Below are 18143 nucleotides of genomic sequence, written 5' to 3' on the forward strand. Positions count from 1 at the left end.
CATATTAGGTTCCTGACTTGCACAGAAATTAATACTTACCTTACTAAGCGAACTATGAGGAGAGATTAAAAATAATGAGGTAACTTTTTGAAACAAAGTAGAAAATTTTGTTACATACAATAAATTAAAAAAAAACATGTTGAATAGATAAATGTAGCATAATGAATGAAGGAGAGGAGATACTTGAATACATGTATCTTTCATGTGGATTCTGATGTTAATATTCTATCAACTGAATGTTGAAAATAATTATATTTCCATCTGTGAACAAGTAAAAGTTTACTTAGTATATATTACCCTTAGGGTTTATGGATTTTGTGTAACTGAGTCAATATAAACAAATTTAAATTAGAAAGGAAATTATAAAATTCTAACATTTTCATGCACAGGTCTTAAAACTGCTGAAGTATAAATTATTTGACAGAATGGTCCAAATGTAGCCAGAAGATTTGATGGAATTTTTGTACACTGATTATCTAGTCTGAGTTAATGCTTATTAAAAGAGGATTAATCTACATTCATATTTGAGAAACAGCTTATCAGAAAAAGGAAAAAGGACTGGCTGGCAACATTAAAGTTTTCATTTGTGGTAGAAAAATGTGGTTTACTAGAGATAGGCACAGAGAGCTTCCTGGCCTCAAATGTCAATTTACTATATATTTGTGTTTTTCCAGTTCTAGTTGGCATGTGATTAGGATTAACCCTGTCAGATAATAGAGTGGGTACTTCATGTATAATATAACTTGCAAAAGCTCTTTGACTTAAATGCCCCTGAAAAAATGCAGTGACTTCCTCATATTTAGGGCATTTAAAATATTTTAGATTATGATAACTATGGGATTCTATGTAGTCTCATCATTTGGTATTTTTTGAGCTTTTTTTCTCTCAAGTTATTAAGAGATTCACCTCTAAAATTCACCTTTCTTCATTCCAGTTAAACAGATGTATATTAAATGCCTATCAGATACATCAGAATGCATGGGTATTCCTGACAATATTAAACTAAAACAATTCCTACCCTCAAAGAACTTGCATTCTATTGGGGATTTACAAATTATACACCACTAAAAAGGCCAAAATAAATACACACACACACACACATATATATATATATATATATATATATATATATAAACAGAAACTAATTTCATTAGGGAAAAATACTAATATTTTAGGACTCTTTCATGTAAAAGGATACCATAAATAGTTATTGGTTATTCCAAGAGTACCTGTATTAAATTCATAGTGGCTACAAGATGATCAGGATCATTCCCTTCTCCCTCCTTGTTTGGTTCTCAGATGTACAAGCAGGTATGAGTATGATTCAGTTTACTCTAGGCAAGATTGTCCAAAGGTGTGCCATATTGTTTCCTTCCACTTTAAATGGTTATGTGTAGAATGAAAGCACTTAATATTAAATCAACATTAGGTTCTTTAAAGTCTATCAGTGAGGTTCAGTCTACAACCTGTTCCTAGCTCTAACCCTTTTAGTGAAAACAGAAAACAAGCACAGAAGATTGGATTAAAGTGTTTTTACCCTACAAGTGAATGTAGAAGTCTTCTTTAAAAAAATATATGGTTGATATAGTTGTGGGAATGGGGAGTTGTATTACACAGCCACATACCCAGCCAAGCCTCCCACCCCCCACAAACATACAAAAATCCATTATTTTATCTGTCCACATACTCCCTCAACATATGCAGATCCTTTTCCTCCATACACCTTAACAGTCTGTCTTAATGAATTATATAGTCAAAAAATGCATCACCTCTTGCCAACTTGATAATGAACTTTCTCTCCATTTAGCCATTCTCTGATGGACATTATTACATAGGCAAAGGTAGTCTTGAAACTATGACAGAAAAACAGGCTGTCAGATCCTTCCAAGTGGAAAGCATTTGAAAAAAGGAATGGTAGCAATTTTTCTATCTTTTGTATAACAACTAAAGTTTTATATTCTTAGTCACCACAAATAGAAAAGATTAATTTTATACAGAACTTAACTGTTTTTTTTTAGTTTTTGAAATGTAAATACAAATAATTAACAGCCATTTGTGGTTCTAGTCCATTTTTACTTCTTTACTGAAGTACCATTTGTACCATTTGTTGCTTTGACAGTGACAGTGTGTTTGGTAAGGGGGCGGGGCAGGGAAGAGTATCCAAATTAGTGGGAGTTGCTTAGCTTCTACTCAGATATTTACTAACACCATGTTTTCGGACATAGTTGGTCAACATCTATCCACATATCCACATATCATACCCAAGCATTAACTTATTCACTTTTATCAGAGTGAAATCATTACTTAGTATTACATTAAAAGTAATATAACTAGAAAGTATGTATCAGATAGAAACTAAACTATAAAAGATTTCACCATTTTATGTTTTTTTCCTAGCTGGAGGTTTAATTTCTTCACTGCTCAATTTTTGCAAATTAATTCTTTTTTAAAGACAATTATTAGAGCACAATGATATGTGATCCAACCATACTGTTGCCTCTGATTCTGAAGCAAATTCAATTAGAGTCAAAAAGGAAATGAAGGGCTGCATATTCTCCAGCAAGTAGGTCATCAGTGGTCTGTTAGAGTTGATTTTAATAGTATTGTTTTATAGTAAGTCCTCAAGCTACCTGAAAATTGATACAGTAGCAATATTTGAAATATTAACAAAACATGTTTTCTGTAGACCTGCTTGATACATTAATATTATTGTTTTATATGGCTTTAGCAGGTCTTTTTGTCCTTGTATTGCCTAGCCTCGTTGTCAAAAGATATGATAGCTATTTTGAAGATAAAACAATAATCAGCCAAAATTCGTTTAAATGAGTACTATGGGCCAGACATTGATGATACAAATAAAAGAACTAAATATGAAAAATTGAAACATTTAAAAAATTAACTTGTGATTCTAGCAACTAAAAGTTGGTAAACAGTATTTCCACTCTAATAAGAAAAAGATTATTTGGTTACAAAAGGTATGGATCCTTTAAGTAGATAAAATCTTCCATTCATTGAAAATTATTCCATTTAGTAAAAGATTTATTCATCTGTAACATTTCTGAACATTAATAAATATTTACATGTTAATTATTTTGATCTCACATTACTGTTTAAGAAAGGATTGATATGTAGTTTCACATATGTGAAATGGCAGTTCTTCTACCTCTGGAATGACCATTTTTCTCTCTGTATGATCTCTGTTTTAAACACTGAAGTGTTTATTTTTGTACCCAAATGTGAAAATCACTTATTTACTAATGGCTTGTATTCCGCTAATTTATCCATTAACCTAAATGGTTTCCATAGCTATAAGTGACATGAATTTTCTTTCATGATGCTTTATTTTTCTAAATGATCATAATTAGAAAGAAGGACTTATATTCCATGGCAGCTAAATGTTGTTGAAATTTGGTCTACAATTCACAATGGTTAATAAACTTTGTCGAACAAAGTAATCACATTTCAGAACGTACACATCTCCTTTTGAAAGTGTTAAATTTAAGTTGGTATCAACAAAATCTTCAGACAAACGACAAAAAAGAGAGAGTACTTCCTTGTGATTTTGAATATTTCTGGTTGGCCAATATTGAGTGTGGTCTAGTAGATAAAGGACTAGCCCTAGGAGTCAGAAAAAATTGGACTTCAAATCCTGACCTGACACAGATTAGTTATATAATTTAGCCATTAAGTTTTCCAGTCAACTCTCTGGTTGTTAATCCACACAGCAATGGGGTTATCATACTCAGAGTTCCTTAAAACTGATGAAATCTTAATTCTAAACTTCTTCAACAATAATCTTGATGATGAGACAATATAGTAGTTAACTTTTTTCATCACCAATTTGAAATGTTTATTTTGCAATTCCCTGTTGCATTTGACTATGTTGCATTATTTTTTTCACCATTATTACTTATCATGATATGATATAAGGTATCCTGTTATTTTCTTATTTTCTATTTTAATAGCACAGCAATATTATATATATATATATAAATGTAATTTTGACATTTTTACCATTTAAATTAATTTAAACTCTTTGGCTAAAATGTATCTATGCCTGAAGGGACATATTATATTATTGACTATATTATTTTGTTAATAGATATATTTTAAGATAATATTTTATATATATTGAAATGACTTACAATTGGAGCAATTAAGGACCTTAGTCATAGTCTTATTTATTACTCTATATTTAATTATGTTGATTACATTTTGTTAAAGCTTCCAGAAACTTTAAAGCAAGGGCTCAAAATGTACTGTTACTGATAGTAATTTTTATTATGATTTCCTTTTTTAACAGTCACTTTTCAAAGAGGTGATGCGGGACTAATGAGCAATGGAAGGTATGCTAAAAATCTTTTTGTTTTTATTCTATTATTTTTTTTATAATCAGGAACGAGAAACTCTATACAAACAAAGCTATTATTGTAATAAATGACCACTTATAAGCCTGAGAAATCTAGAAGGAATTAATGACTTACCACAAGGTTTAATGCTTTATCTGCTGTGCACTTTAGAGGAATCAAGTCCAGATGTTTCATATCTCCCAGATGCCCATGAAGAAATTAGTAGTAAATATCACAAGGAATGTGTTCATTTGTTAGCAGGATGTTTATTGCATTAATTAGACATTATCAAATGAAGTTGCTGTTGTTTAAGACTCCTTATTGGCTCTCACTAACTTGCTGTGAGTGACCAATTACAATGATTGATCACAAAATAAATGATTCATGGATGAAGAATAGGTATAGATTGATAGGCCTAGATCCACAACTTTGGTTACTCAATTAAAATTGATTAAAACCGTATAAACACTTATATTCCCATCTATTTTCTCTTTTTCCATATGGAGATTGTAATTAGTCTCTGGTAATAACTTCCAATCTTCCATTTAATCAATATTTTAGCAAAAGAGATTAGGCTTAATGAGAGACAGTGAATGTAGCCAAAAAAAGTGTTGGATCATCTTATTGCCGTTTCCATAGAAAACACATGTTTCTCTTAGGGATTTTGCCAGAAGTGGTCTATCGGGGGGGGGGGGGAGTACAACAATTATGGATGCAGCTATTTCTTTGGAAGTATTCTAGTAAATTGGAAAACAATCAGGGTTCTATTTTTAAATTAAAGATAGGGTTTCCATTGTTAACTTTATTAAAAGAATAAGCTGCCTCATAACTATATCCTCAAATTTTGGAATAGGTGTTTTGAAGTCATTATATTTGTCCATCTAAAAATATCAGCACCTTTATTTTGGTATTTTGCAGCTTTGTATTTTGGTATTTCATCTGGTATTTTACAGTTTAAAAACATCCTAATGAACTACTTAAGATCTTTAATTTCTGAAAATTTAAACAATTTTAATTTGAAAAAAATAAAATGTTAACTGTTTTAACATTTCTTAATATGGGAAAAAGGTAATAAAATATCTTTTCAGTTAATGTTCAAATTTTGAATTGCATATTGAACTTTAGTTGTTTTTTTTTCTCTGTCCCATTTCAGCCGACCAGGGTTACTAGATGCCAGTGACCCCAGTTATCCTTGGCTTGCAGACTCCTGGCCAGCTACAAGTTTGCCTGTGAACAATAGCAGTAGTGGACAAAATGACATTGGAAATTTTGGTCGTGGAGGTAAACTATGTTTTTCAAATTTTAATTCTCTTTTCTTTTAAATTGTGTTTGTCCAAGCATTTTTCTAAAAATATTTTACCATTATCAAGAAATATTCTTTAGCTAATAATAATGTTCTCACAATACTATATATAGAATGTTGTGTATCAACTTAATTAATGTCATTACTACCTTCACCATCAGAAATTTTTAAGATAGAAATCACCTAGGAGGTTATGAAATAGTGAGGTGGTACAGTCAAAGAGCTCTGGGCCTGGAGTCAAGATAAGTTTAAATCCTACCTCACACCTTTAATAGCTATGTGACCTTAGACAAGTTACTTGAAGCCTGTTTGCTTTAGTTTCCTCATCTGTAAAATGGGAATAATAATAGCAGCTATTTGCCAGATTTAGTTGTGGAGATCAGATGACTTAATATTTCTAAAACACACAGCATAGCACACATAGTAGGAGCTTTGTAGATGTTTTGTATTAGTATTATTATCATCGACATTATTATTTATGACTTTTAAAATGTGTATTTATTGCCCATAGGGCATTGGCAGGAAATTTCTTCTTTCCCTTTACTCAGAAAAAATGAGGCTGTGACTCATTAGACTATAATATCCCAAAGAACAGGAAATATATTTTGCCTTTCTTTATATTCCCTGTATTAGCATGGTGCCTTATGTATGGTGGGCACTTAATAAATGCTAGTCGACTAATTGACTGACCTCTCAACCTTCTCCAACTGAATACAAGGCTGTTCCATCTATTCATGACAGAAATACCTTAGTGACACTGTCTCCTATTCCTCAGGTTCTACCAACATCATATTAGAATGTCCTTCACACTTTTATAGGGCAAAACTTACTTATGGAAGAAAGAAACTCTCCATAGATAACTGAAATATTCCAATTTTTATGTTAGCTATCTTTGTATTAAACTATAATTTCATCACCATCCTCATAAACAATAAGAATAACTCACAGTTACATAGTGCTTGAAGTTCACTTAGTGACAATGCCTGAAGATAGAAAAAAATATATTCACAATTTATGGTAGTATGTATAAACACTCAGAATGACCCTATTTAATTAAAGTACTGACAAACTCTCTTGAAATTTTTTTTACATTTTTATCAAGTATTTTTTACTATTGCAAAGAATTTTATTAATAATAATCACAATTGAAAATATTTTTGCTGCCTCTCTTGAACCCTTTTTAAAAACTTGTAGCCCAATTGGCTATTAAAGATTGGTTAAATGGTCAAGTCAGTAATTATTTATTAAGTGAAAACCATGTACAAGGCTCTGTGCGAGGAATTGACCAATACAAGTACATATAAATCAACAGTCATGAGTCCTAGCTTTCTCAACTCTCTCTAGAACCCATCCAATGTGTCAAAAGAGTAACTCAGAATTCTCTAATTCTTAGTTATTTGTACCAACTGACACTTACAAGAAGCCAACTCAACATGCATTGCCCTACTTGTACTTCTTCCTCCTCATAAATATGAATCTGTGAACTAATATGATAGAAGGAAATGGAAGATAATTCTATCAGTTTGTCAGCAAGAAAACAAGATTAACTGACATCCTATTTAACCCCTTACCAGCACTGGAGAACAAAAATTGCACACAGTTTGAAGAAAAGAGCTTAACTAATTCCTCCCTTGTGTTTTGGCTAAAAATTTGAGTAATAAATACACACTACTTGTTTAGTGTTTTATTTTGAACTGGAAGTATCCTGTCACTTAGGTAGAAAAAGGGGGTTCCCAGCTTTATAGCTAGTACTCATCAGCAACCCAGCAGTGAAGGACAACCAATCCCCACAGATTATTCACTGGGGGGAACAGTGATAGGACTTATGTGCATGACTTCATAAATTATGTTGTCTTGAATTTCATTTGTTCATTGAACTGGAATGCCAGTGCAATAAATAGGAAGAGAAGTAAAGAACGAACAATTTGGACCAGAGAAGTATAAATCAGCCCAAATTTTGCTTTATGAAAATGATTCTATGGTGCACATGTACATTTCTAACTGATTCTAATCTCCCTACTTGATAGTACCTCCCCTCCCAAAAAAATCTCCTATTTATCACATATGCATGTGGTATGCATATATACACATATGGATATGGATAGAATGAGAGAGATATAGATAGAGATGATAGAGATAGAGATAGAGATAGAGATAGAGATAGAGATAGAGATGATAGAAATAGAAATAGATATAGATATGGATATAGATATAGATATAGATATAGATATAGATATAGATATAGATATAGATATAGATATTGCTTCTTCAAGTAGAAAGGAGTTTCTTGGGGAAAAGGATTTAGCATTTAAATCCCCAACATCTAGCATAGGATCTGAAAAATAGCAGTTTCTTAATAAATGCTTATTGATTAGTACTATAGATAAAATATAAATTATGTTTCAATATGCTAAAATTAGATTACTATGTTATATTATGGTATGTTTATTCCCTGTAAAATATCACTAGAGATCCAATGCTAAGAGAGGAATTACAATGCTTACAAAAATGATATTTTTGCTTTATTTGGATTTTGTTATTTTTAATCTTATTGTTTGCTTAAATATATCATTGGTAAAAATTTAAATTATTTTTCTTCAAAAATAATAGGGGTAGGGACTAGACCTATGCTTTCATTATTATAAGGAAATCAGCAACTTACAGATTTAGAGTTACCTAGATGACTCAAAAGTTAAGGAAGTTACTCAGGATCACACAATCTGTATCTCTCAGAGGTGGTATTTGAACCCATTTTGTCATGGGTTTGAGACTTGCTTTCTAACCACTACCATTTTACTACCTCTTACCACATTGAGAAGAATATTATATATTTTATTTAATGGTAGTACCTTCTTAATCTAATATAAAACCCTGATTAAAATCATTAGTACCAGACTATAAAAATAAAATATTTTATTGGTCCCATCTCAGCTTGGTAGATATCATGGTACAACCCTGCAAAAAAGAGGAGATGACATGGCTCATGTATCTCTGATGGTAGTTCTGTAGTTCCATGAGGACACAGAGGTTGGTGCAATACTTGAGTATAGGAGCTGTGTACTGTATTAGGACTAATGCTCATCTCATATCTTCACTAAGTTTGGAACAATATGGTGAGGACACCAGAAACAAGGGGCCACCAAACTACCTAAAACTAGTGGCAAACTGACCCAGGTCAGAAAATTGAAGCAGATTAAAGCTTAATTGCTGATGGTTGTTGGATTGAGCCCATGAGTGGCTTGATACATTTCTCCTGAATGAGGAAAAGAAATGCTTTTTATATCCCCCCCAAAAAAGGGGAGGACTGATATTATAACCAAAGGAAGAAGTTTTCAAATTATATTGAACTGATTCTTTCATTACAGTATCCTGATGTTTAGCAGTTGTTTCTTTGATCCAAGTACTTTTGAAAGCTGCCTTGAGTCTTTCTAGGGTCCAGGTCACTACTAAGCAGCTGTGTTTGTCTATTCTCAGAGAAAATCTACTTTCTTTTTATATATTTTATTAACAAGATCAATTAAAATGTTAAGAATTTTGAGTCATTTTGAAATCTGAGGCTGCAATACTTTGGGAAACAAGTCTTATAAAACTTGCTGACCACAAATCATTGAAAGTTGGTCGTAATTACTCTCGCTTTGATGTCAATATTGTAGAATAGTAAATATGTAATGCCATGTGCTTATTTCTTTAGAAGACAAAATTACTGGAAAGAAGGGGCTTATCTAAATTATAAAATGTACTGTAAAATGATTCAGGAACAAATAAAAAAAATCAGGAGACAGAACAAGATCTAATGCAATTATTGATATTCAGTGTTATTCCTGAGATTTGATATTACTTTAAGCTGTAACACAACTTGAAACTGCGATTCTCTTGTTGCAAGAGGTGATAGTATAAATTAACTGCCTGATCATTGATATTGCTTTCTCTAGTTAAATTTTGCTTATTCATGAAAGTTTTCCTTTGTTTAAAAAAAATGTTTGTCAACCATAGTACTATATTCAGCTTCCCAGCTTTGGATTAAAATCAGATAACTGGAAAGAAAACTTTAAAAAATGATCTGGAAGTAATTAATTTTGAAAGATTGGATATGTTTTAGCCATTCTTCCATATTTTTGGAGAGGAAGTAAAAGGAAATGTTTCATTTTGTGATTTGCACTTTCAGTCTTCCATCATTTCCATAAGGTCTTGACAATTCCATTGGTTCTGACACAGGATGAACAATTAAAAACATATTCAATTGTGAAATATTCCAAAGTTCATTTTCATGGTTGAGTGTACTAGCAGGGAGTGAGAGAAAGGAATGGTTAGGAGAGGGGAGATGCTTTTAGGCAGTGACTTGTGAAGGACATGGGGTAGCCCTGTCACAGATGCTGATAGCTTGGTGATGATTGTACATCATTTTCCCATCATTGGGTCAGCTGAAATGCAAATGTGCAGAATGACACATTTATTTTTCATCTTAAATCCTTATAATTTTAGCCTTCTTGTGCATCATTGATTTGTTTCATTCCCTGATTTTCACCACAGATGTCTGCACCAGTGCCAGGCCAAGGAGATAAAACAGCTTACTATGCTTTCTGATGGAGCCATTTATAGCAGCATTGACTTCACCCACCAAAACAACTTATAATAGTTCAAGCCAAATAACACAAGCTACACCATATGCCACCACACAGATCCTACACTCCAACAGCATTCATGAATTGGCTGTTGATCTGCCTGATCCTCAGTGGAAAAGTTCAATTCAACAGAAGACAGATTTGATTGGATTTGGTTATTCTCTTCCTGATCAAAACAAAGGTACCAATGGTGAGTCAGATTCTTATTAACTCCCCAGGAGTTAATATCATATCATTTATGCATGAGTTAGAAAACTAGTCAATTTTGTGCTTATACTCAGTGACTCATTATCAGGTTTACTACCTTAAAAAAAATTAAACGGCATGTGTATAGTACTTTGCCAAACCACCACCACCACCGCCGCCGCTGCCACAACCACACATCACTGAAACCAGTCTTTCCATGTTTTTAGTTCTTTTTCATGTAATCAGCTACCCATCTGTGTTTTCATTAGGACAGGATAGGTAAAAAGCAAAACAAAAACACCATTTCTCCACTGTCCCACGACATCTGCTTCTAATTTGCTAACTGCATGATCTGCATGGGGCTTGTGCTTTGAACTAATCACATGATGCACTATGACCTTTGCCTTTAAACCCTTAGCCTTACTTTACATCCCTGACTACCGAATGGCTGAGGGATTGTCTAATAGAATGCCACACAACCAGTCACAGATTTCAGCACTACCAGCTCCCACAACCACTCAGAAAGAAGTGGCAGTCTCTCAGGTTGGTTCCATTACATAAGGAGAAATACGTGTTTTGTCAGCGGTTTCTATCTATATTGCTAATAACAGTGAAGAAGTTAAATCATTAATATGGTTAATGCCATAGCTATATTAACTACGATTAATAACATTACCAAGTTCAGGGCATTTATCCTTTAAATCTACTATGATGATAACATTGTAACTCAATAATATGCATCACGTTTTGTTTTTTGTTTGTTTTTTTAATCCCACACTATTCTCATTTATATTATAAACTATACAAGATCATCTTTTTTTATGAAAATACACTAGGTTCTAACTCACACATTTTAGTATATGTTGGATTTGTTTTTAGACTCCGTCCAAAGAATTAAAATGACCAAGAAATCAAGAGGATATTATTAAAAGATGCTGTCACAGTCCCCTGGCATAGATTCCAAAGACAGACTTATAGCAAGACTGCTGTGAAATAGATTTTGGGGTTATTATAATTCCTGTTTTTAGTAATTCCCAAATGGTTCAATTTATTTTCTGTTTGCCTTTAATTTAAGTTCTTGTGCTCAGATTCACGAGAAGGCTAATATTTTGTTATTTTTTTAAATTAAAATCCAATTTCTACAAATAACTGAAATACAACTAATTTTGTATTAGAAGCCCTCCTTTACTTCTTAAAAACAGATACTTATTCAAGTTCATTCCATTTTTAAATTTCTTATTAGTTTTAAAAATCCATCAAAATTTCAAAAGACTTGGACCCTTTTTTTCTAGGAAGAGAATGAAAATTGATCACCTATAAGGTTGTGTTTTATTCTTCAGTAGGCCAGGAGAAGAGAGGAACTCATTTTTGAGTTGCTGGCAAGACACCCAGGTCTTAAATTTTGTATTAAAGCTCCGAGAGTATAAGAATATAAGGCAAGATGTATAAATTTAAGAGTTATTCAAAGAGAGTGTAAAATTGAAGCCTTAGGAATAGATGATATCACCAAGGAAAAATGCATAGGTAAAGAAAAACTCCAAGAAAGGACAGAATCTTGCTATATATCCACATTTAAGTGGTGAGAGGATGAATAGGAATTAGCAAAAGAAAGAGAAGAGAAAGTATGGTAGAAAGAAAACCTCAAATATATTATTATAGGAAGGTAGGGTAGCCAGCCTGAGTCCCTCTACAGAGTGAAGACTTTAGGAAAAAAAATCACTGATGGGAAAAGGGGGAAGTCATTATGGAAGGATGCAACAGGGTGAGCAGGTAACATGTTCCAGGGTGGAAAAAATCTCTGGAGGAAGTTCCAGGATATGTAAGGACAAGGTTTTGAAGTCCAGAGAAAGTCAGGAACTAGTCTGCAAAGGAAATTAAAGAAGCCAGAGGAACAAAGTATATAAATAAGACAAAGTGATCCTTAGTATAAAATCTCATAGGGAAGTCAAAGAAAATGATCAACAATAACAACAAAAATTATCTTAAATTAGGGATGAGGTCATTAGTGGCCTTAAAAGAACCTATTTGAGTGGAATGATGAGTACAGAAACTAGATGGCAAGAAATTAAAGTTTTGAGGAAGTGAGCCATCAAACATCAAACTTGTTCTAGATGTTTTTGACAGCAAAGAGGAGAAAGAGATTATATCTTTAGGAAGAACAAAACTCACAGAAGAGATGGAGACCAAATTCATAACCCTATGAAATGCATCCTAACAATAGCAACTAGGATATTCATAGGCATTAGTCCCAGAAGGAATTAAAACATATCAATGGATCTTAAGGGAGGAAGGTAGAGGTCATATTATAAGCATCAGTGAGGAACTTGAGGAATCTTTCTAGTTTGACTGCTTGAGAAGCATCAAAAAGTCAGAAGGATTTGGGTAAAATGGACACTGTTAGACTCAGAGCAGCCAACTATTTGTTTCTGGTTTAGGGGTCATGTGGCTTTTGGTGTCATCAGTTTCTCATTGGTAACATATCAGGTAGCTAGGTATATAGTAGAACTTAAATCCTGAAGTTTTAAATACTAGTATAGGGAGCCCTTACTGAATTGCATTTATTGGGAAGAATATGTGGGTTCCTCAGCAAGTTTACCAGTCAGGTAGCAAGAGTAACAAAGGTTTTTGAGGATTAAGATATGGGAATATTTTTAAATTTTATTTTAATTTTTACTTTTTTAAAGGCATTTGGGGTTAAATGACTTGCCCAGGGTAACACAGCTACTAAGTGTCTGAGGTGAGATTTGAATTCAGGGCCTTTTGACTCCAAAGCCAGTGCTCAATCCACTGTACCACCTAGCTGTCCGTCGGGAATATTTTTTAAAAGAACATGTTGGACGAGAACATGCTTGGAAAACAACATAATGTTATGGTTTGCATGAAGCATTGTATAACTTACACAGTGTTTTGCTCCAGCTTTTGCCTTAAAAAAGGAAGTAAATATAGGTGGCCTCACAATATGAAATCATTCTTGCACTGACATGATAGCCCAGCCTTTACAATCTACCCTTTTAACATCTGAGAGCCCTTAAAATTGTTTGATTGAGGAAATTCTATAAGTTTCCCTTTCAGGGTCAATAGAGTCTGTCAATTTAATGTTATTACTAATGGGTTAGCCAGAGCCTAGGCTTTGTCTAGAAGTGGACAAAAATGTTTTCATTTCTGCTGCACTTAGAGAGTGAGGTGCCTCTTCTCTAATTAAGTCTCTTAATTGTTCTACCTATCCAGTAGTGTTAATCCAATGATAGCCCCAAATATTGACAGGACACATACTTTGCCTTGGCGAGCCAAGAGATAGGTCAAGCACTAGTCAGCTGACAAAACCTCTGGAGTTAATATTTGTGGTTTGCTAGTCAATGGCCTTTGTTGTCACATTATCAATGATTTCAAATATGTTTGATATAAAGTGTAAAGACCTGAGCCCCTAGCGGAAGAACCCTATTGGGCCTATGTACCAAGTATTAGGCAGGCTTTGGGGAATCCCCTTTTACTCTTTGTAGTCCTAAATAATCAACTAAAGAATAGTATGCATCCCAAAAGGGTGATATGTGGACCAAAAAAAATGTTCTTTAAAGATATTGGGCAGGAAACGCCCTGTTCCCATAAGTATACATAAAACCTGGGGTCAGAAGGGCCTTTCCATTACCAGATTCTGCATAGGTTAAGTCTAACCTCACATGGTACCAAGATTTAGATTTCTCAATCTCTGAGTTCATTCAAGCAGTAAATAGGACAGACCTACAGCAAATTGTGATGATTCCTGGATCGGATGGGATCTTTCAGTCAATAGCTTTAACAGTTTTCTAGGAGCAATATGGGGTGGCGATCAAATTCTGGTTAGGAAATTAATAGGTCCTCAAGAATCAAGGTGGTCCTTTCAACTAAGCTCTTCACTTTCACATTGTTATCAAGGATACTATAGACCTTTCTTTCAGGAGTTCCATGGCCTGCGTGGTACACCCAACATGAAATCTGGTTCCTTGATTCAGTATGGTTTTCCATGAATTTACAAAGACCCAGGTGTAATTTGGTTTGGATTATTCTGGAAAGTAGAGCTAGCAGAATCACAAGGCACCACAAGTCATGATACTGAATCAGCCACATAACGGTTGCATTGATGATTGTTGTTAATAGCAGGGTCAGAGTCCAGAAAGCTGGTTTGTCATGTGATGAATGTAACATAGTATTCATAATAATCATACAACAAAAAATATTAGTTATTTTCCCCCTTTTATGTGTGTCCCCCACCCAATTTAGTTGGGTTCAAATGTGTTCTTTTCTAACTGCGTGGTACCTAAGATACCAATTTTCTAATATCTAGACAGTGTTCTCACTACCTGCATCTATGATGTGTAGTGGGACCGACCTATCACCCCCTAGTATAGTTCTGGTACCAAAACTTCTCTTCCAAGTACCCTAGGGGTATCAAAGTTTGGTTTACTGGGTATCAGGTATGTGCAACCCAATAAATGTCCTGGCATAGCTTTCTCAGTTGCTGGTACATAACAATATAAAAGAATACAATGACTTATTTCTGTCTCTAACTAGTGATAAATACTTGTTGGTATCCAGTGGTTTGTGGACATTTGAGAGTCATGTCAGCCCCATATTGACCAATTGAAAGAGTGAATAAATATGACTGTACAATCCATCCAGCCCCTGAACATGGCTTCAGGATGAAAATGAGAGGGTGAATAATGGTTAGATTTTGTATATATGTTTGTATTGTGATCAGCATACATCATAAGCCTGCATCTCTATCTCCACTCCTTGGTCCTTGTGTCTCATTATTTGGTTCAGCAAATATTGTTCCTTTCTTGGAATAGCAGAGTTCAAGGTGAAAATGGGTTAGGGAAATGGGTTAGCTTACCCAGACTGGGGGAGTGAAAGGCAAATTTAAGTTATATTAATCTTTCAGTGAAGTCAGCACATTGTGGGTAATAGGGTACATGTAGATACCTTTTGAAGCCATAATCTTGTCTATTCTTCAATTAATTTTATAGAAATGGTGTCCTATTATCAGTACAGATATAATCATGATACTCATATTTCCAGCATAAATGTTGCTCTAGTTCTGAGATGGTCAATTTTGTGTTGGGATGCACAATTGGGACAACTATCTTGTATCCAGTATCTGTAACCATGGCAGTCAGAACAAAGTAATAGTGCTTTGTGGGAAGTAACAGGACAACATAGACCAATTGGCAGAAATGTGTTGTTCTCTTCTCCCTTGGAATCTGCCCTAGAGTCTGAACTGGGTGCTTCATGTTTCTGGCAGAAGGGCCACTTCTGAGGTTAGATAGATGTCTCACTTGGTCATTGTTGGTGTGTTTTGATATCCAATTACAGTGTGGACCTATGTAAGAGATAGCTTGATTATATGCCTCATCTCTTCTGAAATTCCATGGGTCTTTCTAGTGCACTGAGATATGTGTTATGAATATGTGACGATATAGTATGAGGGCTGTTATTTTAGTCCATATATTGGTGCCCCACATCAGATTTCATTTGATTTTTCTGTAATTTTGCTTCATTATTCCTGATCATCCAGCAAGATCTTTGGTGATGGGTCCAGGAGGCAGTAAATATGAGTCTGAGAGTTCTAATTCTAGGAGTATGATTGTAGCTTGACCTATTTTATGGATTGTATTTTGCTGAGTAAGGTGTGGACCTTACTGGTAGTGTCGTAACATATCATTAGTCCCCTTTTTATGTTTCCATTCTCAAAGTGCCTATTAACTGGGAAATTGCACCCTCTGAAAAAAACTTAATATCAAAGTTTCCATTCAACAATTTTTATCAGGAGTATAATGGGTGCAGGAAAGACAGCATCTTGGCTACATAGTAACAGCCTTCTCATGAAGTATTAACATACCCATAGGACCAGGCTTGGTATGAGATTATATTTACTACTATCCAACTCATCTGCCTTGAGGGTCTTTAGTATCTGATCTAAAGCATTTGTGGCAGCCTCTTGGACTAACAATCATGTCATCTATATAATGTAGCATCAACACTCAGGGGAAAGAGGTATGTGAACTTGGCTAAAGTCCAGCCCACTAACTTATGGCATATTGAAGAGATGTTAAGGTATCCTTTAGACAAAACAATTAAGGTATATTGGAGGCCCTGCAAAGTGAAGGCAAACTGTTCTTGGTCCTTCTTATGAATTTGGTGTGGAGAAGAAGACATTGACTAAGTTGATTACTGTATACCAGTCTCCATTGGTGGGCACCATCCATTTGTTTAGGGTGACCATGTCAATCAGTTTGTCCTGTACCATTTACCATTGGCCTTTTCCTCTGGCCACATAGCACTATTATTTCATGAGGCCATGGGTTTCAAAATCCCTGTTTCTTGCAGTTTTGCTATCAAGGTTATGATGTATTCATCCCACCACGTTATTGATACTGCTCAATTTGAACAACCAGAGAGGGACTAGATAAGGCAGGTATTAGAAAAGTATGTTCTCATCTTGTGGCCATGCCTAGTGGCAGTACAGCCCTATGTGATAAGATTGCAGGTCAATGGCAGTATTACATTCATCTGTAGGAGTTGTTTTGACTGTCCATGTAATCAGGACAAAAGGTCACTACAATCAAATGGATTTGGTCCTATGTTCCCAAAATAGGGGTATTGTAGCTGAACCTATATAAGAAAAAAAAACTTTCTTTTCCCATTAGGGGCCACCCTTCCAAGGACTACTATAATTTGAACCCCAGTTTCCAGGACACCTAAATAGTGCTGACTCTCCCCATTAGACCAGTATAGTTCCTGGTACACAGGGTCAGAGGGTAAGAGACCCACAGGTCTAGGTCCCATCTGTAATCGTAGTCAGGAATCAAATCTTGGGCAGCTAGGTGGCACAGTGGATAAAGCACCAGCCCTGGATTCAGGAGGACCTGAGTTCAAACCCAGCTGCAGACACTTGACACTTACTAGTTGTGTGACCCTGGGCAAGTCTCTTAACCCTCAATGCCCCGTGCAAAAAAACCCAAGGTAATCAAGTTTTTATAAAGACACAGGAGAGTCAGAGGGTCAAACTACCTCTGATTCCTAATGCAACAGGGATACCAGGAATATCTATAGCCTTTTATCCTTCCCCTCTGAGCTTAGTGGTTGCTAGATACTATCCTCTGGACCCCTTGTAATCTCATGCAAGAAATCAAAACCAGCCCAAAAGACACAAAGTACTCCATGGAGGAACTTAAGTCATCTATGGATTCTCCACTTTTTGCATGTCTCTGGTGAATATTGTCTAGTTCCTTTTCACTGTATTTTTCTTCCTCCTGATATACATCCACATCACTGGTAGAGGTCTCAGCCATTAACTGTGTTGATCTTCTATATCACCTTGATAATTTCATCTAAGTTGGACAGAGACAGCCACAGGAGTGAGTGAGCTTGATTTTGCTTTCTTACCTTACCTAGTGATTTAAGATCAGAAGGGATCCAGAGGATAATATCCTGCAGCCACTGAGCTTCCCAGGAGCCCTGCCACCTCTCCCTAATCTGAACTCCCCCACCCATGGGAGGTCCTGGTTGCTTGCTTTCCTCACAGTATCATGGAAGTCCTTCACACCTCACTTGACAAGCAGAAAAAAAACAGAAGTAATTTCAGAACAACCTATACCAATATTACTCAGATCAGAACAAAAAATGTATTTATATGACTTACAGGTT

At 34.7% G+C, this 18143-nt stretch overlaps 1 protein-coding gene across 1 annotated transcript in view; it reads left to right on the top strand.

The window, feature by feature from the left end:
* The window catches only part of ROBO2 (roundabout guidance receptor 2), a 788084-nt gene that overhangs the window by 719929 nt on the left and 50012 nt on the right, over positions 1-18143 (top strand). The window contains 8 exon segments of the mRNA XM_043994477.1: positions 4304-4346; positions 5503-5630; positions 6091-6092; positions 10183-10221; positions 10223-10267; positions 10269-10464; positions 10879-10944; positions 10947-11003. Coding sequence (XP_043850412.1) covers positions 4304-4346; positions 5503-5630; positions 6091-6092; positions 10183-10221; positions 10223-10267; positions 10269-10464; positions 10879-10944; positions 10947-11003 — 576 coding nt within the window.

This window comes from Dromiciops gliroides, chromosome 3, assembly GCF_019393635.1.
Source record: "Dromiciops gliroides isolate mDroGli1 chromosome 3, mDroGli1.pri, whole genome shotgun sequence".
NCBI lineage: Eukaryota > Metazoa > Chordata > Mammalia > Microbiotheria > Microbiotheriidae > Dromiciops > Dromiciops gliroides.